Source organism: Mus pahari, chromosome 2 (assembly GCF_900095145.1).
Source record: "Mus pahari chromosome 2, PAHARI_EIJ_v1.1, whole genome shotgun sequence".
Classification (NCBI taxonomy): domain Eukaryota; kingdom Metazoa; phylum Chordata; class Mammalia; order Rodentia; family Muridae; genus Mus; species Mus pahari.
The window spans coordinates 56,310,224-56,334,132 of NC_034591.1; the positions used below are offsets into that span (position 1 = coordinate 56,310,224).

A 23,909-nucleotide genomic window follows, 5' to 3' on the forward strand; every position below is an offset into this window, starting at 1 on the left:
GGCTGGCCTCGAACTCAGAAATCCACCTGCCTCTGCCTCCCAAGTGCTGGGACTAAAGGTGTGAGCTACCACACCCGGCATAAGGTTCCTTTCTTTTTTTTTTTTTTTTAATATGTAGATTCTTATATTTGCTACATGCTGCCTAAAGGAAGCACATTGTAATTTCTTTTTATTTATTTATTTATTTATTCTTTTCTTTTATTTACATTTCAAATGCTATCCCAAAAGTTCCCTATACCCCCCTCCACCCCTGCTCCCCTACCCACCCACTCCCACTACTTAGCCCTGGCCTTCCCCTGTGCTGGGTCATATAAAGTTTACAAGACCAAGGGGCCTCTCTTCCCAATGATGGCCGATTAGGCCATCTTCTGCTACATAGGCAGCTAGAGACACGAGCTCAGGGGGTACTGGTTAGTTCATATTGTTGTTGCACCTACAGAGTTGTAGCCCCCTACAACTCCTTGGGTACTTTCTCTAGCTCCTGCATTGGGGGCCCTGTGTTCTATCCAATAGCTGACTGTGAGCATCCACTTCTGTGTTTGCCAGGCACTGGCATAGCCTCGCCAGAGGGCGCTATATCAGGGTCCCTTCAGCAGAATCTTGCTGGCATGTGCATTAGTATCTGGGTTTGGTGGCTGCTGATGGGTCCTTAAGGTTCCTTTCTTAAAGGGAACCTTCAGTCAGCACTTTCCCCAAACCCACCCCTCTCACTTACACAGTTTCTTGAAAACGTGGACTCCCTAGACCTTTGTCCCTCTCCCTGGACATGCTCACAGTTTCCCATTTTGGACCCTTTCTCACAGAAACTCCACTGGTGTTGAAATGAGACCCTTTCACACAGGGCCCCTCACTTGCTTCACATTCCTTTAATACAAAACTCTGAGATTCTCTTCCAATCGTCTTACCAATCCAAACTGCCTCCAGTCTTCTGGTTGACCTCTGAGTCCAAAACATCCCTGTCACTTGGGGGCTTCAGCTCCCTTTACCCATCAATTTAAGATGCTTGTCACCATGCAGATGTGAACGCTCCCCCCATCCCACTCCCCTCCCATGCACAGCACACAGGGCCCTGAGTCAGGGGTCTGTATCTCCAGAAAGCTTGTCTCATTTGTTTACTGAATTAAAAAAATATGTAAAAAAAGAAAGAAAGAAAGAAAGAAAGAAAGAAAGAAAGAAAGAAAAGAAAAGAAAAGAAAGAAAAGAAAAGAAAAGAAAAGAAGAATAAAACAAAAAAGAGAGAGAAAAAAGAAAAAGAAAAAAATGTGTATCAATTGAAAGTGCAGTGTAATAAGCCTGGGTAGGAGTCAGGTAAATTTTGACCTCACTCAGATTATTATGCACATCGAACTGTAAGTCCAGTTAAGTCTCTTCTGTAGCTAGAACTACAACCATGTCAAAAGCTGCTTCTTGGTTCACAGACTGTGTAATTACACCTGTGCTTTACTACTGACTCATTTGAATATCTCATTCAGTTAATGGTAGTAATTTTCTGTTGTCACTCTAAGAGACTTGGTTTGGCTTTTTCCTTACTTTCTCTCTTCCTGTCTTGAAAGTTGTCACCATTACCCTGAGAACTAGTACATCATAAGCAACAAAGAGACAGTTTTAAGTAATAACTAAATTTATCAACAAGGGCTGAAGGGAGAGCCCGTGGAACATTTTAATACCCTATGCTTGTACATTAGGGCTAGGTCCACGGGAGAGGTGGAGCTTAATGGAAGAGAGACAGAAAGTGTCTGAAATAGTAAAGTTGTGCTTCCATCTGTTGAAATAAGCAGGACAGTATGGCACACTGGATTGCTAGAAGCCCTGAGTTGAAGATGGTAGCAAGACTTTGCTAGGCAGCACACATCCAAAGCTGTACTCTGATATGAACAACCAGCCAGACACACGTGTAGGAAACAATTATGTACCGTTGGCAAACAGCCCGCGGAGCCTGCATAGATCACTCAGCTCTGTCATCAAGAACCATTATTTTAAATAGCACTACCACTGCTCAGCTGAAACTTGGTCCCCAATAAATGAATGCTTCTGGGTGGACTCAGTTTGCTTTGTTTTTCCCAGAATTCCGATCAGAGTACAATTTTCTGGGGCCCTTTCTATCTAGACGTGTTTCGGGAAGTTCATTTAATTAGTGCATCTGAAATAATGTGTGTTTTGGCGTGCACATCACATATGAACTTGAACTGGCCTTCACTCATATTGAGCTCTGTCAGCCATTCTGTGGATCTGTAGTCAGTCGCACGGTGGACTCTGTGCAAGGCAAGAGGAGCAGGGGTCAGTAAACCCTTAGCCTCCAGAGCTAGGAGCAGGGGTCAGTAAATCCTTAGCCTCCAGAGCTANCCTTAGCCTCCAGAGCTAGGAGCAGGGGTCAGTAAATCCTTAGCCTCCAGAGCTAAGCTTCCCTGTGCGCCTGCCGGTCCCAAGTATTCACCACCATTTGTTAAAAGCGAAACGGCTGACTTAGCAGCTTTTCCTCCCAATTGATTTTCCTTTCAAACTCAGATCTTTAATATAATTCCTTTCTGTTCCCCTCTACGAGTTCCTTCATTCTCTTGGCTTCCAGAGATACCGCTGAATTTATCTGTCCTGTGCTCATGCCAAGTCACTGTTCCCAATTTAAGAAGTTTGCTTGGACAGAAGTTTTATTATTTAAGATAGGATGAGTCAAGAAAGCCCTTGCCAGGAAATGTCATCTTCCTGGAAAAACTCAAATCACAATTACCTCCAGCAACAATGGAGAGATAGAGGCCCAGAGGAGATAAAACAGATAATTGAACGTTACAGATAAGCCTTAAAACTCCAGTCAGCCAAAATCTTCAGATGTGCCCCACTCCCAGCCAAGTTCTCTAGAGCAGATGATAAGCTGGAAAACAGGACTTGAGATGCATCATCTTTTATTGGTTTTTAATGATTGGAAGCTATTAGTGGTTTTGAATAATCAGAAGCTATTAGTTTGGAATCCTGAAAAGAGGAGGCATGGAACGCTGCTCTTTGTGAGTAGATTCAGAAAGTCAATTTAGTCCAGCTGTAGCTATACCTCCTCAATACATGTGCTTATTCCTCTGTCAGTGCGTTAAATGGGACTTTGTACTAATCTGTCATTTATACCCTCATTTATATTAGAAAACATAGTTCATAATGGATTCTTAACAAAAAGGAAGAAATGCAGAGACTCAGAGAATGGCTTCTGCCCTTCAGTTCACACTTTCATGCCAAAGAAGAGGGGAGGGAGGGAAAGAGCTTACAGGAACCATAAGGTACTGATGTCTGTGGAAGAGGATGCTCACTGAAGCAGGCAGTGGGTGAGAGAGTCAAAAAAAGGAATCTCCTCACAGAACTTCCCAGAGACTCAGTGAACAACCTACCGGAAAGGCCCCTTGCTTACTGCCATCTGCAGATACCAGAAAACCCAACACCCAAATGAAAGGTCTTCCATTTGATAAAGCTTGTGCCAGTTCAGTTGTAAGTCGGCAGAGTCTGGAAGCAACTCTCCCAAGAAGCCTTGCTGCCCTCCCTCTCCAGCATCGTTTTCCCCAATTTTAACTACTGGCCTCTTCTACAACTCAGATCCACAGTGGGCCAATTGATAGTGGGCTTGATGAAGCTTTGGTTTGATTAAGTCCCTTCTTTCTAGCGACACTCATGTCTGTTTTCTTGAGCACTGTCTTTCCTTACCCCATTTTATTGTATCTAACTACTGGTTCCCACAAGTAAGAGGTATCATAACCCAGAACCTTAATACATGTTCCACCTACGATAACAATGTACTATGTATTCTGCCCAATGATGTCTAAACATCAATCATGGTGTAGAAACTGATCTAAAGTAGCGATCAGAATATAAACAATGTCCAGTAAGTACTGTTTGGTGACATAAATTAACAATTAGCTGTGCAGTCAAGGATATACAAGGAAGATAAGCACTGACATAATTCATAGGTTGACTCAAACTACAACTTCAGAAACAGTACTCCCCTATAACATAGTCAATCACCCTACTGTCTCAGCATTCCTGGATCATGGTCTTTGGTGTGACATCCTACAACAGTACAGGAGCTGAAGGGACTGGTGGACTTTTCCAGATAACTCTGCTGATGATCCATAGCACAAACCAAGCTCCACAAAGAAACTTGTAGAGGTTCCTAAGTTTCTAGATGTTTCTGTGTCAACCTTCTGCAGATCTCCTTTTAGATAAAGCTAAGGCTACAGAGGTGTATAATCCAAGAGCACTCGCATCAGAACACCCAGATCTGCCTTTTCCCTTCACCGTTCCCAGTTCCTTTGGCTCATACAGATCATCACCAGGAGCTCCCTTGTTATGTGCACTTCCCTCTCCCCTTCTCCAGCTACAGTTTTGGACAAGGAGGACCAATGACTCTACCCATCAAAACACGGAGGAACCAAGACCAAAGAGACTCACCAAGTGCCCCTCAGGCACTGGTAACTTACAAGCTTCCCGGAGTTTGTCTTTGTCATAATGGAGTCCTTCATAGTCTTGTAAACTGATTTTGTTCACACGGATCCTCAGGCGATCTGGGACAGACTGGGGACTGCAAGACAAAAACCAAGTGGTCAGCTATAGTGATGGAGCGGAACTGGAAAATGAGAAAGGGTCCTGGAGAGACTAGGGGTGATCGAATCTCCTGTGGGTTAAAAGAAAAGGGTTGTTTACCAACCAGAAATACACAAAAATTGTCTGAAGAATCCTTTTCTAGAAACCTAATGTAACTACAATTTAGGTAAGAACAAAGGACCAGAAAAAAAAAAGGCTCTGGGAAACATCCCTAGTAATATCTGCTATTAGTTTGCCAAAAGTTCAAATAAGATCGTGTGTTTTGTTGTATAATAAATTAGATACACAAGTAATGAAAAATAATGAGAACATATTAGTGCTACAAAATAGTGGTAAATATGTCTATAACAGTCAAAGCTGGAAAATGTATTTAAAAGTACAGACGAGGCATCTAGAGTACACGGAACCAGGGCTGAGCCTTCTCATCCTGCTGAGGAGACTTGGAAAGCACCTCTCAGTTAAGGGATGGTATAACTGAAGCTGCCTGTGAGGTGCCTTGGAAAGAAGCACATAAGTCATGCTGAAAGAACTTGTTCAGGCTGACCCTGGACATGTTTTCATTAGTTAATCAGAAAGCACCAAGTTCACCGAGGCACCTCGTCCACCTGCCTAGATTTTGTGCATTTGTCTTAACTCACATCTTCAAGTGGTTTAATCCTAGGCATGAGTTGAATGGAAACAAACTTAATTGTTATCATCTGTGGATCAATGTATTCCTTTTGGTCCATGAGAATATTTTAGTTTCATTGGTTGAAAGAACTTTCTCAAACACAAGATGGCTGCTTATGGTTTTCTGTTTGTTTGTTCTTTTAATAGTAAATAGCAATAAACATTGCCAATGAGAGAAAGGGAGAAAGACATTTGAAGTATTTCAATGTAGGTATGTAAGTATACAGATTCTAAGGAGGCTAGCAGGTTGACATATGTGAGGGTCACTGTATTAAAAAAGATGCCAATACAAAACCACAAAGAGGTTAATCCTGAGCAAGCCCTGGAGACTGATGTGATGGCTGGATGGCCCATCACTCAAAGTATGGACCATTGGGTGGCTAATCTACTGACATTGTGCTGGTTATGGCAGAAGCACAGGGGAATAAACCTGACACCAGTATATTAGTCATGATAAGAAGAGATATAGTTTTGTGGAATAGCTACAGATCAATAGACCAGACCTTAAGTGTCACATGCCTACAAGCATCATGTCACCAACAGATAAAAACTGTGGTTTCAAAATATAAAGTTATTTTAAGGTCACACAGCTCTGTAAGGCAGAAGTAGTGCCCCACACTCATCATTTTGACCTTACTATTATATAATATTCCTCTGAGATGCTGAGACCAGGAGACTACAAATAAATAATACCAAGAGTCCTTGTCTAAGATAGCAAAACTATAACATGGTTTAGCCAGGTCAGCTGATCTCTACCTGTTGTCAAGAGTGTTTTATTTATCAGTAAACGGTTTATGTAAGGTTTGTTAAGTGAACTGCGACACATCCTAGCAAGAAAACATGAGGCAGGTATTGAGAATGGATGCATAGATCTGTAGTGACTTAAAGGGAAATATGACTATGACATTCTTTAAAGTACGACTGTAAAGATCATGGAAAACTATGTATGGCCTAAATTTCAGCACTTAAAAGGACTTAGAAGTGTGTGTATGTTTAGGAAATGTCTGCACATCCGGTGATGACAGGCAGGAGAAGAGTATGGGGTGCAGTGAGTTCTGTGTAGATATTCTTTAGAGAGATGGTGATCAAATGTCACTGAGCTCTAGTTGTCTTCAGTAGTCTAGAGGCTACTAGACACCTCATTAGGAAAGCACTTGCCAACTGTAGACAGAATGCAGAGAACTGTTGGCCAGTTCTTCCTTCTACTTCCACGGGTAACACCCATACCAGCACCATCAGAGTCTACTCCCTGTCTGCCCACATTTACCTACCAACTTCACATTTTTTGTCCACTGATTCAAGCCCCTTCCAATGCTCCCTCTGGAAACACTAAGCTCCAAACTTCCCTGAAGCCCTCTACGGTCATATTATAGGATCAACTGTTTGAATAGAGTTTTGCAGATCCCAAATGAACTGACATATTATTTCATTTCTTCTCCAGAACAATTAGCTATGGAATAATTCTGTCACTAACCAGCACTGGATTCTCTTATCCATCCACCTTCTTATTGCTTTTAGCTCTTACAACAACTTAACAACAGACAGCAGTAATAGCTTTCTTAAACCAAGCCTTCTGGCTAAGCTATCATGTGTATGGCTTCCTAGTAAATGATGACCTAAAATCTTTTTAAAATATTGACTTAACTGAAACCCATTAATAATTTTTAAGGCACCAGACCATAGACTAATTAATGGAAATTCCCTTCCACTCACTTTTGACCCTTGCCTAAGTAGTAGGTGTGGAACCGGGGGCAACAAATCCAGTTGTTGAGAGAAGCTGGACTCCAATGTAGACTGACTGGATCTGAATGAAGCAAAGTTCTTCCAGCTCCTAGCTCACCTGTGATTTAGTCTCCTCATGGTGACAACAGGGTCAACTTCATAGGAACAGCATAAGAACCAATCAGTGCATGTGATACACCTTGAAAAATTGCCTAGAATATTGTAAGTGTCAAAGAGGCAGTGGCTAATATCATTGTGATAACTGCCCTGATCGTTTTCCCCCTAAACGAGATTCTGCCCAACAATAGTATCTGCTACTGCCAGACACTGGAAGATTTAGAACTGATACAGGAACCTCCCTAGCCATTTCTAATTAGGGTCTTTGGAGGGGGTGTGCTTTCTTGGATGGTATCATGACTCATGAATATTCTCCAACTTGGTATTTCACAAAGCCAGCTAATGGCAAGGAACCGGACAGCTAAAAACATTGAAATTAAGTGAAAGCCAAGCAATTCAATTTTATCCCTGTGTCACATTCTATTAGTGTCCCATTACTGGCTGACTGAGGTGGAGGACAGCAAAGCTGTTCCTTGGGAGGCTGGGGAATAGCCTAACCATTAGTTTTCTAAAATTACTTTTTGCCAAGGAAGTTAGTAGAGCGTAGAAGAGACTCCTAACTTGAGTATAAAGAAATTTGTCTCCATGCCAATATCTACAGGCAACCCATGCTGACTTAGGCATTGTACCAAGAGTTCTAAACTTGGCTTCCATAAGGCACTTGAGTTTCCTCCAAGAGGGCCAGAAATCTGTGAATTGCCTTTCTATTGAGGTAGGAGATTGCAACCTGTCCTTTTCTCACTTAATTCTTCTGCCACCTTACCAGAGTCAAAAGTAATCATATAAGCACCTCTCACAGCTATACAAAACACAGCAGTTGCCTTGTGAGGTGGGAAGGGAAGGGACCATGATCCATTGCAACAACTCTCTGAGTATTCAGTGCCATTCTCTTAGTACCCTCTTTTCCTTCATAGATGCTGCTGGTGATCTCCCATCTCCCATCTCCTTCTCCGTGTGTGTGTGTGTGTGTGTGTGTGTGTGTGTGTGTGTGTGAATTGCTATGGATTAAACTCAAGGGAGACAAAATTCAGAGCTATATATCTATGAGATCAGTTGACCAAGAATACAATTATAGACAGTGAATGTTTGCAAGAAACTTTTCTCAAAGATGTTAAATATATAAATCTTAATTCATTTTGCAGACAGGACCCTTAAAGTTACATAATTATTCTACATGTTATACCTTGTGAATCTCGTGTCTTAATTAACATTTCTCAGATGGCTCATTTCAAGGTGTACCCTTTTGAAAAACTCATTATACAGGTGTGTCGATTTTTATGCAGAATCACAAAGAAGGTTGGTTTGCTTTACCAAGGCAGAAAACAATCACAATCCTGTCTCTTTCCACCTTCAGGCTTGATTTAGTAACTAAAATGAAATCCCCTAAATTCTATCAAGACATGTCAATATGAGGTTCTTACTTAAGCATAATCTAGGTACAATAAAGTGTGTTTCTAACTGATCTTTTTTGTTTTATTTTGAGACAAGATTTCTCTTTGTAGCCCTGGCTGTTCTGGAACTTGCTCTATTGATGAGGCTGGCCTTGAACTCAGAGATCCACCTACCTCTGCCTCCTAAGTTCTAGGGCTAAAGGTGTGCACCACCATGCCTGGCTCTCTCAACTAGTCCTTATATTATGATACGCCTGTAACTGAAATATTTATTATTAACATAAAACATAGAGGGATGAGTCACTTTCTCCTTGCAATTCCAACACCTAGAGTGTTACATTTCTCAAGTTTCCAGTAAGTATTTATGTGTCACCCTAGACCACCACGGCCATGAGGCTTCAGGAAAGGTTGGCACTTTCACATTACTACTTTCCATTCTGACATAACTGTCCATTTCTATGTTCTGTCTGGCAGGTAGATCAGGAGGTAAATCCAGGCGGGGTTATGGTAGCTCCGCCTACTACTGTATCTCTAGTGAGATCCACATAGATGGAAAGAGAATTGATAACTAGAACTCTTTACCAAAAAGAACAACAGTTCACCTCAAGATACATGGTGTTCAGTTAAACGACTCTAATCCAGGAGCACCAACCACCAATTCTTCCCATCAGCTGCCCAGTGGGGCTCAACTTAAATACGATTATAACTGAAGCTTCCTTCAGGAATATTTTAGAAATTGCTGAAAGTTTCCTTTGGACATTGTTTGCAACTGACATTGAAAATCATCTAAATATAAATGCTTCCAAGAAGGCCTCTATAATAAAACAAATTGAATCACAGTTTCTGAGCAGAGATTTAAAATGGAATTCTGACACCTGCTAACTCATTACAAAACATTCATCTTGAGTTATCTTCTGCTGGACATGTAAAAAAATGTCTCAGGATTCTAAAATTGTGCAGAAGGTTTTTAACTCAATAAGAATAATACAAAAATTACATTAACGGAGGGCTGTCGTGTGATCCTACTACCAGACACATGCCACTGCGGAATCCTTCACAGCTTGCCTGCTTTTCTGTATGGGGATGCACTATTTAGTTTTATGTTAACCCAACACAAGCTAAAGTCATGTAAGAGCAGAGAACTTCAGTTAAGGAAATAGCTCCATAAGATGGGGCTGTAGGCAAGCCTATAGAGCATTTTCTTAATCAGTAATAGGTGTGAGAGGGCCCAGCCCGTTATAGGTGACACCCCCATTGGGCTGCTGGTGGTCCTGAGTTCTATTTAAAAAAAAAAGCATCTGTCCACACTCAAAACAAACCACCACACCAAACCACCACATCTGGACCAAGCCCAAAGCCCAACATCTATACCATCCCCAAGCTAGAGCTGCATTTACTTTTGATGCTATTGAACACCTGGCTGCCAAACTAGAGCTTCCCCTCCATGGGTTCATGGCAAGCCTTATCTCCACTTCCTCCTTCTGCTCCATTTCTGCAGGCTAATCCCTCTTACTTCTCACCCTAATTCACATTTGGCAGCATTTCACACTGTGGTTTGTTCTCCTCCCAGCAGCTCTTTTCCCCTTGGACTTTTGTTGAAAGCTGTCTTCTGACTTCCCACCCAAGCGTCCAGGAAGTCCTCCTTCTGGTGCACCTCTTCTTCTAAACATCTTTCTAATATCTGTGCTTCTCTGATATTTACATCTCCCATAGAGCAAAATACTACCATCACCCAGAACCCACAGGGGCTCCCTGCAGATAAAATCCCCATCCCATAACCCACTGTTTGAAATGGAAACATGATTAGGACACCAGGATTTGGCTTCCTTCCACGTAAGACATGAGCACTTTTGAAGCCATATGACAATGATCTACATCTCTCCTATCTCTCACAGTATATGATAAGTTTGCAACATGTTAACAGCCATTATACAAATGGAAAAGAATCTCTACCTGTGATCAGACATCATCTACAAATGTAACTCTCATGGGTGTGGACTCTCCTCGCCCTTCTATATGCTAAGCTGACAACTTTCAAGGAAAAATGTCTCCATGTGCCCCCCAAACACAGTCATATGTTCCATGCTGAAAGAACTTGAACACTGGGGCAATGCCACGGTGCTAGGTGAAAAGGGCAAAACTCACCACCACTGAGTACAGGTGGGATTTCAGTGTAGGAAAAAAATGTGGATTTGTACTAAAAGTTCTGCTAATTCAAATAACTGGGATGAAATCATGTTGAGAACAACACATTATATACTTGTATGCTCAAAGTACATTATACAATGAAAATGTCCTTCTGTAACCCAATACCACACACAATGAATATACACCAGTGAAAACTGAAATCAAAACTTTGTAATTAGCACAGTAAAAATAACATAAAAACAGCTGGAACTGAGACAAGTGCAGAATTAAGTCCCTTTGCTTCCAACTTATCAGGCCAAAGTCATTTTAATCTTAAGAAGCAAATCCATGGAACAGAGGGTTCCTAGTTACTAAAAAAAAAAAAAAAAAAAAAAAAAAAAAAAGTCTTATGATTCCAGTATAAAATGCTGGCTTGAGGTCCTTTCATAACTGCAGCCTGCAATAGCAGGGAGAGTTCCTTTGTTGTTCTGACTGAGAGGAGAACCTTGGGAAAAGTTCTTGGGATGGAGCCAAGGAGACATAATGGAATAATGTGAGTCATACACCATCAGGATGACTGTGGCTGTCCTGTGCTCAGGAAGACAGACATTTCCCAGGTCAGGATTCGATGTCCACTTAGCAAACAAAGATCCCACACTTATTTGCTGTCTAAAAAGCTTCCATTGGGTTTACAATCCCAGAATGTTTTATTATCCTGTTAAATCATATTCACGTCTGACAAATCGAGTTTCCTTTGTTGGAGAGCAGTATGGGTGTGCTATGATTTGAGTGAGTTTTTAAAAATGCCATTTCACAGAAGAGAATGTGTGGCCTTTCGCACGTAACAGGATGGGCACTAGGATTAAGCTTCCAAATATAGGCATGCATGTGCCTTTTCAACCTCCCAAAGTCCATGGGTGAACTGAATAGTTATTTGAATGAATGTACCCAGAAAATCGGGTAAAATAAATTGCCATCTTTCTGTTGCAATGCTTATTTAATATACAAACCAACAGGGGTAAAGATTAAGAATTAAGTCTGTTTGTTTATGACTAAGAACATTCCATCAAAACAATAAAAGCAATAGCCAGGAAACACAAAGCAATAAAGGAATCAAAACCAATACTACGGCAATGTGTGGTTCCTCCAGAGGACTGTAGTGTGGCCATGACAGAAGGTCAGTTAAGGGCACTGGCTTTGGAAGGGATCACAGACTCCAATCTAAACCTTCATGTTTGATAGAGACCTTTCCTTCATTCTCACATGACAACTGCCACTGTCATCTGCATGAGGTAATGTAGTCAAGGTGAGCCCTTACTGAACTTGTGCCATGCTGTTTAAACAGTTAGTCTCTGAAGCTGTGAGCTAGAGAAATCAAAAGGTCTTCTCCTTACAAAGTTACCCTGCCTTGAGCATTTTGCTATAGCAAGAGTGATTCATACAGCTATCTTCTAAGCCTACTGGGTCAGGAAAGACTAGAATGGGTGCACTCGCCATGCACGGTCCTATTGAAACGAGACACTGAAAATACTGCATTAGGCTTGCTTTCCTGGGACACAGACTATTCCCAGGAGAATAGTTACTATATTATGCTAGATGATGGAAATAAAAAGTCAGCACTGGCCAGATGTGATGACGAATCTTCACTGTCGGTTTGACTGGGTTTAGAATCACCTAAGAGATATACAGCATCTGGGTGTGTCTGTGAAGGTGATTCCAGACAGGATGAAGAGAGTAAGCTCTACCCTGAACTGGATGGCACCACCTCACAGGCTAGGGCCAAGTCTCAGTAGAAAGAGGGAGAGGAAGAAACCCAATGACCACTGGGGCTTTCCTTGCTTTCCAACTTCCTAGAGGCGAGCAAGCAGACTCACACTCCTGCAGCCACATCTTGACAGGTGTTCAGGCACCATTCCTCGCCCACCACCAGAGACTGTGCCCTCGACTCTGAGGCAGAGAAAGCACATTCTCTGTTAAATTGTTTCCTGTGAGGCACTGGCCCAAAGCAGTGGGGAAAGTAACTAATAAAACTAGCAACATTAATTTAAAAATTGCATCAGAAACATTCATCTTAAATGCCTCAACAGTGCACATAAATATTCTATGTATGCTTAGAATGTATTTCTCTTTTTATTGTGTTTATATGCATGGTGTGTTTCTGGGCATTATGTGGAAGTCAGAGGCAACCTTGTATAATCATTTCTTTCTTTCTACCTTATATGGGCTCCAAGAATTGAACTCAGATCATCAGGCATGCATGAGAGAGAGTGCCTGTAGCCACTGGATCACCTCACTGACCCACAGAAAATTTATAAGCACATTTGTAAACTTTAAAAGTAATCTAGCTATCAAAGAAACTTCTAGAAATGTACTGTATCTTGATTGCTTTGGAACCAATGTTTCTTCTTTGTGCTGATTTGTTTCCTTGCTCTATTTTGACAGTTGCCGAGGTCTTGAATGTTCAGTGCAGATGCACCAACCTGCCTTTGTCCTCATGCCTTCTGTAACATGCTCTCTTTTCATTTCATACGGGTGTTTCAGAGTGTTATGACAGACCGAACAAACTCAACGGAATTGGCCTAACTGAACTCAAGCTCTTTCACGAATGAAATGTCCCTGTGGTTCATCATCAGGTCAGCAATGTAACCCCAAAATAAATAGATAGATAGATACATAGATCGATACATAGATAGACACATAGATAGACAGATAGATACAGTAATAAATAAATAAAAGTAACAGAGAAATAAAGTAACAGATAAATAAACAAATAAATAAATAAATAAATAAGTAATGTGACCCCCCCCCAATAAATAAATAAATAAATAGCCAAGCCCTCAAACTGCTCAAAACCAACTGTAATTGAACTATGCTTGGTGTTGTCCGGGTCAGAAGACATCAGGTACTATTACAGTGCTAGAGCAAAGGATGAGACCCATCTCTTTTGTTCTTGAATGCAGGAAACACAAAACATTCTAAAGACTTCTTTCCTGAGTAGAGGACCCATTTATAAATAAATCTGTTGTCTGTGAAGATGATCAGAACAAACCCTTCCCTTTCCGTTTCCAGTCTGAAGTCCTTTCCTGTTTATTTTATTACAACAACTTAGGAGTTTAGATCTAATCTAAATCTAACGTGCCTCCTGCCCAGCTACTTTATTTTTATAGAGGAGGAATTTGAAGACACACTAACAACTTCACTCTGAACCCATGTAATGAATTCTGAAAATCTACTCTGGTAAAAGGGCAATTTGCTTCACACCCTTTATTCCTTTAATAAAAATTATTTCTAGGAATTAAATGAGGAGTACTAAACATAAGTCTGCAACCATCTAGTGACACTCAGGATCACACAGACAGGAATGCACACACGCACACATCTACAGAAACATAACTGAACTCCAGGTTCAACCTATTTAGTACGATGCTGCTAGGAGCCAAGATGTGCCGTCTACCCCCAACTGATACATCCCTATTATCTCAGAATAGGACTTGGAATATGCAAAGAATTGGTATTTTGCGAGGAAATAAGTAAATGATCATTTGAAGAAGCAAGCACATCAGACCCTTTACTTAATAGGAAAAAGGAACCTGGTAGATGTGTGTTAGACTCTATGAGGGCAACTGGAAAAGGCACCGTCTCCAAGTACAGGAGACTGGGTTCAGAAGGCAACCCTGGCCTCACCTTTGTCTGGCCTGGCAAACTATGGGAAAACACAATTCTGTGGCTTCGCTGCTCAGTCTGTGGTGTTCAGTAAAGGAAGCCCAAGCAAATTTATACAAGTGTCAGCTCAAACGCAGTGAGGGATAACTTGTTCGGTTTAAACTCACAGTTGGAATTAGTGTGTGTGTGTGTGTGTGTGTGTGTGTGTGTGTGTGTGTAGTGACAAAGTAAAATAAAAATTCACTTTCTCAAATTTCACAATGTCCCCCAAATCCCTATCAACTTGACATATCTCTGCTGTGTCTAATCAGGCCTCAACTTCAACTTCTCCTGATAGAAGACATGCTATATAGAAAAACTGAAGCCATGACTTTGTGTTTACTGAATGTTTTTTTTTTCTTTCTCTTCCCTCCCCCCTCCCCGAATGTTTTTTAGATTGAATTTTATTTGTTTGTTTTCCCTTTTTACATTACAGGAGAATCAAATCCAGGCTCCTGTAAATGCTAGGTCTATACTCTCCCACTGGGCTACATCGCCCAGACCTAAATTATTTCTATAGTTTAAAAGTTATACTTGTTAGGGCCAGTAACATGGCCCAGTGAGGGGTAAAAACACCTACTGTGAAGCTTGGCCATTTGGCTCTGTTCCCGGAACCCATGTTGTGAAAGGAAAAAAAAAATCAACTCCCACAATGCCCTCTGACTTGTGTGATTGTACATATGCACAATAACCCTCAAAATAAATAGGTAATGCAAAAAATTATCAAATAATTTCACTACAAAATACACATAAAGTATTCTCTCTCCTTTTCTCCAACCCAATAAATACACTTAGAGCATGTATGATTCAAAAAACTTTTGAGGACTCTCTCTCTCTTATGCCAAAGATGACTTTGACAATGGCCCAATATGACCCATACACCCAAGCCAGCAAAACCATTCCTAAATAGTCACCTTCCTCTTGAAGTGAACTCTTACTATACAAAAAGTGCTGAGTCCTAACATTGCTCATTCATCTACATAGGTATGAATAATTCATCTGTAAATATAAATGCTAAAAGCAATATGGTATAATTTTTAAAATCCGGGAATCCTTAATGCATTGGGCCCTTACATAAGTGTACTGAGCCCTGCACTGGCCTCTGCCATAGGAGACCACAGAAGCCATCCCTCAGTGGAGATGGAAGCATGACCCTTCCAGCTAAGCCTGATGCTACAGGCAGAAGCATGGGTATCTTTGTAAACTTTTTCTTACAGCAATACTTGAAATCTGTAGCCTCAAAGAATCAAAACATCTAAAATGTATAAATCTTAATTCTTAATAACTCACATCTGCTTTTTGCTTAAAAAGCCTATCTGGTACAATCAGATAAAAAACACATCACTCGTACACATCCACACACTGCTAATGACAAGAGTTTATACTGATGATGCATTCATCTTACGGTGGAAGATAGTCCACCTTAAGTACTGTCCTCAAAGCAGATAGCAATAAAATTAATCCTCGTTTTATTGACTTACAGTATGTTAGGAAGCAATTGTCCTACCATTCTTCTTAGTCTTCCATCTGTGATAGAAGCATGATAGTGTTACCCAACGCTGTTATTAAAGTGCTCACAGTATAAGATGCTTAGCCTCGACTAAGTACATATCACCTCTCTGACCAAGCATAAGCATCCACGTGGGTTCTTGCAGGCAGTACGGTAAGGCCTTAACTAAGTGCTCCAAGGCAGTACAGTGCCTAGCCTCCTGCTGAGTACCCAGAACCAAAAGTGACCTGCAATTCCATGAACAATCTTGTGTAGGTTTCCTCTTGAGGCAAATTTTAATGAGATTTAAGGTCATTCCCAAGAATTGACTGCATTTTAAAAAATGTCTTCAAAACAAAATGCCGAAGTATAATGAACCCATGGCCAGTGATGTACAGACAAAGGCGGGGCTGTCGATATTTACATCAGAAGCATGAAGTGTATGGTTAGCAGGGAGTCCTGTGTTCTATCTACCTATGCTGTCATGGCACCTCCTTGAGAGGAATGAAGTTGAGACAGGGGAGGCGCTCAAGAGGAAACCTGCATTACATAAAGACCAAAGAAGCCTGTTATCTGGGCTGCAGCGTGGGCATTGGTGTGGAAGCAGCCTGGGACAGAGCCAGAGCAATGCTTATGTGCTTTGCCCTCGTAATTTTCCATTTAGCCCAACTGCCATATGAACAAGCTGGAAAGAGTCAGGTAAGGAAGAGGAAAGGAAAGGATGGCCGTGGGTCTCCTGGGATGAATAAGGAGAAACGGGAGAGGAGCAGTTAGATAACATACAAAATGTCAGCCTATTGGGAGAGATGGGGAAGTAAGGCTGGCAGTGGGCAATGCCTGAGAGATTCTTAGAGAACAAATAGCTTTGCTTTCAAGATGTAAAACTAACCCTGAGTCACTGTTTCTAGTTTCTTCCAATTCTATAAACAGAGCAGTTCTCACCTGATCTTTTAAAATGGAGACCTCTAGACCTCTAGTGACGTAGGCGCACTAAAATTATAAGAAAAGCTTCTATGATCCTACTTGTTCAGAATTGTACAAGGATAAAAGGAATAGTTAGTTGTGAAGGAACAACCTAAACAGGTTTGGGTTGCCTAGACCTTTTAATGTCCTCAAAACTTTTTTTTTCTTTTTTGAGCCAGAAAGTATGATACACATATTTTTAAATTCATGAATCTGAATCTGGACATTTTCCTGTCCAGATTCTAGAAGCTCAGCTGGCCTGTGAGTGCATTTCCATCAAGAGCTTGGTCTGTGGAATCCAACCACAGGTGAGGGACCCTCCTTTGCACTAGAGTCGCAACTCACAGATCACGGACAGCCATGCAGATGCTCTCAGCAGTGCTTGTGTTGCTTCCTGATACCATTCGAGATGAAGTAGAGGAATTAATGGAAAGAAAGAAAAGAAAAGGTGTTCTGCAGCAAGTATAGCTTCCAATTACAAGTCGTATTTTCTAATTACAGGGTCAGGGTCACATCAGCGAGCGAGGCCAATATTTTATAATACACAGCACAAGGTTAAGGAAATGTCGGGGAAGTTTTGATGTGGCCAGCTAGAGAAGACAATTACAGTGTTCTCTAATGAGCTGCAGAGGCTCGCTTCCTTCTCCCCTCAGAGGCATGCAGACATTAAAACCGCAGACTTCAGTCATGACGACTGGAGGTTCTCAGTTCTGTATCTGTACTTTTTCAGCCATGGAACTCTTAAATCCAGCCCCAAATAAAATCTCAAAAATGGCACAGTGACAATATTTCATCCCTTCTCGCCTTCAAACTCTTTAACTTTTGCAAAGAAAATCAATTTACTTTTATCCTTTACCAAGAAGCCTTCATTTATCAAAATCAATTTTGCAGAACTGAATCACAGTCAGCCTGTGGTGAAATATGACAAGTTACACTATCCTTCCAATATGTGTACTTTCCCTCAGGCAGTGAACAAAACCACATAAGTTAGCACCAGGCGGATCCTGTTTGTGTCTAAATTGTAACTTTGGATGGTGTATTATAGTTAACATACATCAGTGGCGGGTAGGATGATGCCCTGGTGTCTGCAGAGATGCTTTGCTGCCTTGAGCTAGGGCATGTACAGAGTCGGGGAGTACAGAAAGACATGGGATGAGGACCTGTGACAAGCTCCAGGCCTGGTACAGTGGCCCAGTTATCTTACAGAAGGAAGTCTCTCCACCATTTTTTTTTCTCCCTAAATAAAGCAATAAAGTAGCCATAAGGGAACTTTGGAAGGTGAAAACTAGCAACACATTGGTGAGGAAGACCAAATGCAGGCCATCTACTCCCTGCTGATGCGCTCCCTCACTGTCCCTTCCCATAGGCCAGAGCTGGACTCCAGCAGCAACCGATCTGAAAGTGGATGCCAGACACAGGCAGGGAAAGAGCTGGCAGAAAGTCTGGGCTCTGGCTGAGTTCAGGAAAGTGACACCTCAGAATGCTGACTCACTGAGAAAAATAAATCTTTTCTTCTCTTTTAATGCTTCCTCCCCTTCATCCACTAACACTTCAGATTTGGGCCATTTTGCAGCTCTGGTAGCCAGCATGGCAAAGGTCCTGTGACAGCTAAGATTACTAACACCAAGAACATGATCTCCTTTCTATTCTCAGGAACTTCGATGTCCAGAGGGTGTGGTCAATCTTTTTTGCTTCTCTTTCTGTCACAGAAGGAAACGTGGATTATAGGGAATAACTGAAGTTATGAATTCTCTGGTTGAGGACTACCAAGAGGAAGGTGTTCAGAAAGGAGCTTCATAAAGATTTCTGTGCAGTAAGCAAGGGTCTCTCTCCAGGCTGTGTCTACATGAATGACAGAGGGCAGACCATGCCCAGGTCCTATACTAGAGACACAGTATGGCCATGCTGGCCAGTGGAAGAATTCCAGGAAACATTTGAAAACAAGGTAACAATTGCAGCCACAACCCTGAGGACAGTGAGAATTCGGCTTAAACCCCATCATGTCAATTGCCTCTTAAGGTGGGAGAAAAGTCGAATTCTTTAAGGAGCCAGAACAAGAATAAATGAAATGAGCCTGATATGAGCAGAAGGGAGGAAGTAATAAAGGGCAAAGTTCAACTATATTTCAAACAGAAAAACAATCAGGAAAGCCAGTGTAACCAACAGACAATTTGGGGATTTGGGAATAAAATAACTCTGCTAAGACTGATGAAAACTTCAAAAGATACATTGACTTACAAATATCAGGAATAAAAAAGAACTACGCCTACAGATGCCACAGAAATAAAAGAGATAAGGAAGTTCTTTTTACAATTCCATACATATTAATTGCCAACATAAAAGAAATGGACAGATTCTTTGAAAATATCAAACAACCATAAAAAAATTCACCAAAGTAAAGATAAATAACCTGAGTAGTCCTAGAGATTCTAAAATAACTTTATTTACCACTCAAGGGGTTATTCATTATTTATATTTTCTGAGTATAACTACTTGGCTGTATGCATGTATGCATACCATGTGCTTGCCTTGTGCCCAGGGAGGTCAGAGGAGACTGTTGGGTCCTCTAGAATTAGAGTCACAGGCAGTTGTGAACCCAGGCCACCATCTGGAAGAGGATCGTGTGCTACCAACTGTTGACTCTCTCCCTCCAGCTCCTTTGATCTACAGGTAAAGGTTGAAAGAAAAAGCTTAATGCCCAAATGGTTTCACTCACTGGCAAATTCTAACAAACAAATGTCAGAGTCTTTTGAAAAAAACAAAAAAACAGTGTTGATAGCTAACACAACAGAAGAAATGTTCAACTGGGCTTGGAGAGATGCCATAGCAGTTTCGAAGATTGGCTGCTTTCCAAAGAACCTGGGCTAGAGCCCTACTACCCATATGGCTGCTCACAACCACCTGTGATTCCGATTTCAGAGGGTAGGGCGCCCCCTTCTGGTCTCAGCTGGAAACAGGAATACATGTGGTGCACAGACATGCATGCAAACACCCACACATAAATTAAAATAAATGGATAAAGGAGCTCAAACAATTAGCTTAACAGTGAAAGCAGCGAAGTTTCCTAGAACCAGCAGCAAAGCAAGTGGCCACTCTTATTCAATATCACACTAGAAACCCTGGCTGATACACAAGGCGACAGAAATGGAGACGTATAGGTTGGAATAAAATAAGCCAATCCATTTTAATTGATAAACTGGATAATGCTATCAAATTAAAATTAAAAAGACGTCGTAAGCTGGACTACAGGCAAAAGTCAGTGCGTGAGAGTCCACACCGCCACTGCAGAGATGAACAGTTAAAACTGACGGCTCTGCTGACCACCACCGGAAGCCACGGGACATGAGGAGAACTCCAAACGTCACCCATCCAAAGGCAAACTTGGCAGAAACCATTCTGAAGACAATTCCCCATTTGTTCTCCTGCTAAGGAAACCAAATCTACTTGCCATGTGGATCCAAACACCTCATTTCTAGACATTTTACCTAAGGTGGCGGAAACTTTTGTTCATACAAGATCTACTCCTTAGTGGTTTGAGCCATGTCAACAATCCCTTTCAACCAGCAAAAGTCCAGGTATGGGTGAGTGGAAACAGTCACAGGGTAGAAGGCAACTCAAAAACATAGACCAACAAATGACTGTTTCATATGACAAGTCAGACAGATGTGGAAGGTGTCCCACTCAGTCAAAAATACCAGCTGAGGTGGATCACATATTGTTTGATTCCATCTTTGTGGAATCCTCAAAGGCACAAATCTATGGTGATCTTTGGCTGTCAGATGTTGAGTGGTGAGAGTCACTCACCACTGATATCTGGATGGATTACAGGGTAGCACTGTAGAGGAAAATTAGTGACATTAGTGACATAATCTGTGTTCTGGTGACGGTGAGGGTTATATGAATTTACACTTGCTTTAAAACTCACGGGACTGCACCAGAAGTAACAATGTTGCTGCATATTAATTTCAAAGACTGGTAAGGAACACAACCAACTGTGACGAATATGCAGTAAAAAGTTGCTAACAGGAAAGTACAACTCAAATCTCTCTGCTTGAAGCCTTGTCGTGCTGGATTGTAATTACACTGTAGCCAACTCAATTAGGTCTAGTGCTTGTGTGTTCATTTCCCAGAGGCAGAAACGTAGCTTTCTGATCTCAATGTCTTTAATATCCCAGAATATCCGACGTCTGAAGTAAGCAGTGTTGAAAGTTGAAAATGACGAGTCAAATGGAAACAGATCACATTATTTCATTTTTATGCCGGAAAAGCAAGAAGGAAATATTACCCAATGAAAAGTGGCTACTAACCAGTAAAAGAATTCTGGAAAGCTTCATTCTGGGGTTCCATATGCTTTTTAGCAGATGCTCAAATGGAGCAACTGGATGAAGGGTTCAACATCATTATCCACAATTTAAGAACTGCAACATGTGTGTGCCCTTCAATGACTACTTCCCTATGAAGAAACTTAATCACATCGAGGTTTTTAGTTCTGAGCTACACTGTAGAGAATGTTCATGTGGATATTCTTGGCTTAGCGTTGTCTTATTTAGTGAATGGGGAATTAAACAGTTTTGCTTAAAAATCCATAAATTTGCACTTACTTCCCTCTCTTACACCCTCTTGTTCTTACTCTCCCCTCTCACCCTCCTTCTCCCCCTCCCTAACCCCCTCTCTCCACATGGCTTCTACTTCTCTATTATTCTCCCCCTCTCTGCCTTTCTACAATAAACTCCTGAAAACCATTTTAAAAAATCCATAAATTCATATGCAGCCATAAAGGCCCAAATCATTACACAATACTAGTAACTAGAGAGAGGTCTCAGCGGCTAAGAACACACACTGCTTTTGTAGAGGTCAGGAGTTTGCTCCCAGCGCCCACCCTGGGATAGCATAAAACTACCTGTAAATCCAGCGCCTCGGTAGGTCCAGTCACCCTCTTCTGGACTCTACAGGCACCTGCACTCACGTGCACAACCCACCCCCTAACACATAATGTAAAGGTAATAAAAAATAAATCTTAAAAGTATTTCACGGTACTGACATTCTGTGTGTGGTTGGGTGTTAACATTACATCTCGACTCCTCACAATCTTCTCATCACCACAAGCATTCGTGCTCTCAGAAACATCACCTGGAGACTAGAGAAAAGGAGGCTCTCTAGGACAGGGTACTTCAGACCACTTCAAGGAGGCGGCGCTGCTTCGGGAGCAGCAGAGAGCCCCCTCCAAAGACTCAAAGAGCATCTATTTAAAACAGGTCCTGAGAGAAGAGAAAGCCAAAGATCTCAGTTCAGGGTGTCAGGACTGGATAGTCAGTCGAGAGAGAGCTAAGCGACGTCATCGAGCTGAGCCTGTCTGGGCCTTCCAACTAGCGTGGATAGAAAAGGCTCGGGCAGCACTGTTCATGATGCAAAGAAACCAAAGGCACGGCTCTGCTTAAACTGTTCTCTGTCTTCTTGCTCTATTTAAGGTAAGTCTCCACCCAGCTTTACCAACTTTTATTATACAGATGCTTTAGAGGTACAGCACCTATGCCGCAGAAATATTTTCGTATTAACACTGCAGTGTTAAAGTAGCCACAACTACCGCCTGCTATATTCTGTGGAAACGAATACCCTGTTGTAGCAACCCTCTCCTGGAATACCAAATCAACAGCCCCATGGCTACACTGTCAACACAGCCCTGCTAGAGAATGGAACTCAACAGCTCTCGAACCCACTTCAGTTGCCAGCCTTCTCCTTTCTCTGACCTCAGTCCGTGGAGCTACTGAAAGCCTGATCAGATGACTGACAGCCAGTCTCTGAAGACAAGTTTACTAAGGAGCTCACAGAACGGAGAATTTTACCCTGTAAGCATCAGTGGATTGGAAATGGAATACCATTACCTTGTTGGGTTTTGATTGTTCAGTTATAAGGCCCGTGCTCCATGCACATACTAAGGGGTGCTGCTGATCACTAGATCTTCAGCATAAAACTGCACGGTGCTCAGCCAGGGCCAAAAGGAACACTCGTCAACTAACGTATATTTCTAATAAATGTCATCTGTAAACTGAAAACAAGATTGAGCAACTAAACTTTAGGAAGTACTTTATAACACCACTAGATTTCAGATTTTACACAGTTCCTCACAGACACATATTTTCCCACGCATTGAGGCCACCAACTAACTATGGCTTAGTGGCTTAGTTTCACAATGCTCTGTTAAGGTCTAGAACACAGAGATCCATACGGATATACTGCTAATCACCTTGGGTAGGCTAAGTCTGGAGTGGGATATACACATATCTCGAGTTCAGACAATAAAAACCAAATCAAACTTTAAAAACTATAACATGCTCATAAACAGTGAACTCCAATGAGGAGTGACTGATTCTGAAAGCACGAATCAAGAAAGAATTATTTGAAAAAGTGATCACGCTGCTGGGTCTGGAGAAACACTCAGAATCCAGACAGATGGAAGGCCACATGAGTTTAGAAGCCTGGCTGCATGGATTTGAATCTCATTCTATGACCTCTTATTCCGTGACCTTGAACATGTATACAGGAGAAAGAACACTATTCCATATGCACAGTATCATCTTGAGAATTACATAGTGGATGCAAGGCACCTAACATGGTACTTGAAGCATAATAAATGCTAGGTAATATAATATGGAGCAAGGAAAGAAAGGTGAATCAGTGTTTAGTGCCAAAAATGCTAAAAGAAAAAAAATCCTAAAAATCCTATTTCCATTTTGTTTATTTCATTTCACCAGAAAATTAAAACACCCTGGAATACATTGAACATAAATCACTAATCATGCATAATAATGAATTTCTGCTAACTCAGTGAGAGCTCGTGGTCATTGATCACTGTATAACAGCTGTGTCTCTTTGGCACAAAAATGAGCTCCGAACATGTTTGGGCCATAAGCACTTCCTCAAATATATCTGTAATGGTATTGGTCTAACTGTCCTATCAGACTCTGAGAAACAGTGATGCTTAGCGTAGACTGTTACACCAATCCACACAGCCACGGGCCCTGTAGTATCTCATAAAAAGGCGAAAGTGCAAACACGTAGTGGGTGGGGACATAGAAAGCACAGAGAGCTCCTCTATTGCTCTCTACTTCACATTTAAAAAGGGGGTGCAAGAGCATCTATGATTGGGTGGCTCC

The 23,909-nt window shown here is 41.5% G+C and overlaps 1 protein-coding gene across 3 annotated transcripts in view; it reads right to left on the reverse strand.

Annotated features, from left to right (window-relative positions):
* Dgki (diacylglycerol kinase iota) overlaps positions 1 to 23,909 on the reverse strand; it is a 449,040-nt gene that overhangs the window by 126,009 nt on the left and 299,122 nt on the right. For all 3 annotated transcript variants that reach the window (XM_021190110.2, XM_021190109.2, XM_029534779.1), the window contains one exon: positions 4,452 to 4,552. In XM_021190110.2, the coding sequence (XP_021045769.1) occupies positions 4,452 to 4,552 (101 nt within the window). The remainder of the gene's footprint in view (positions 1 to 4,451; positions 4,553 to 23,909) is intronic.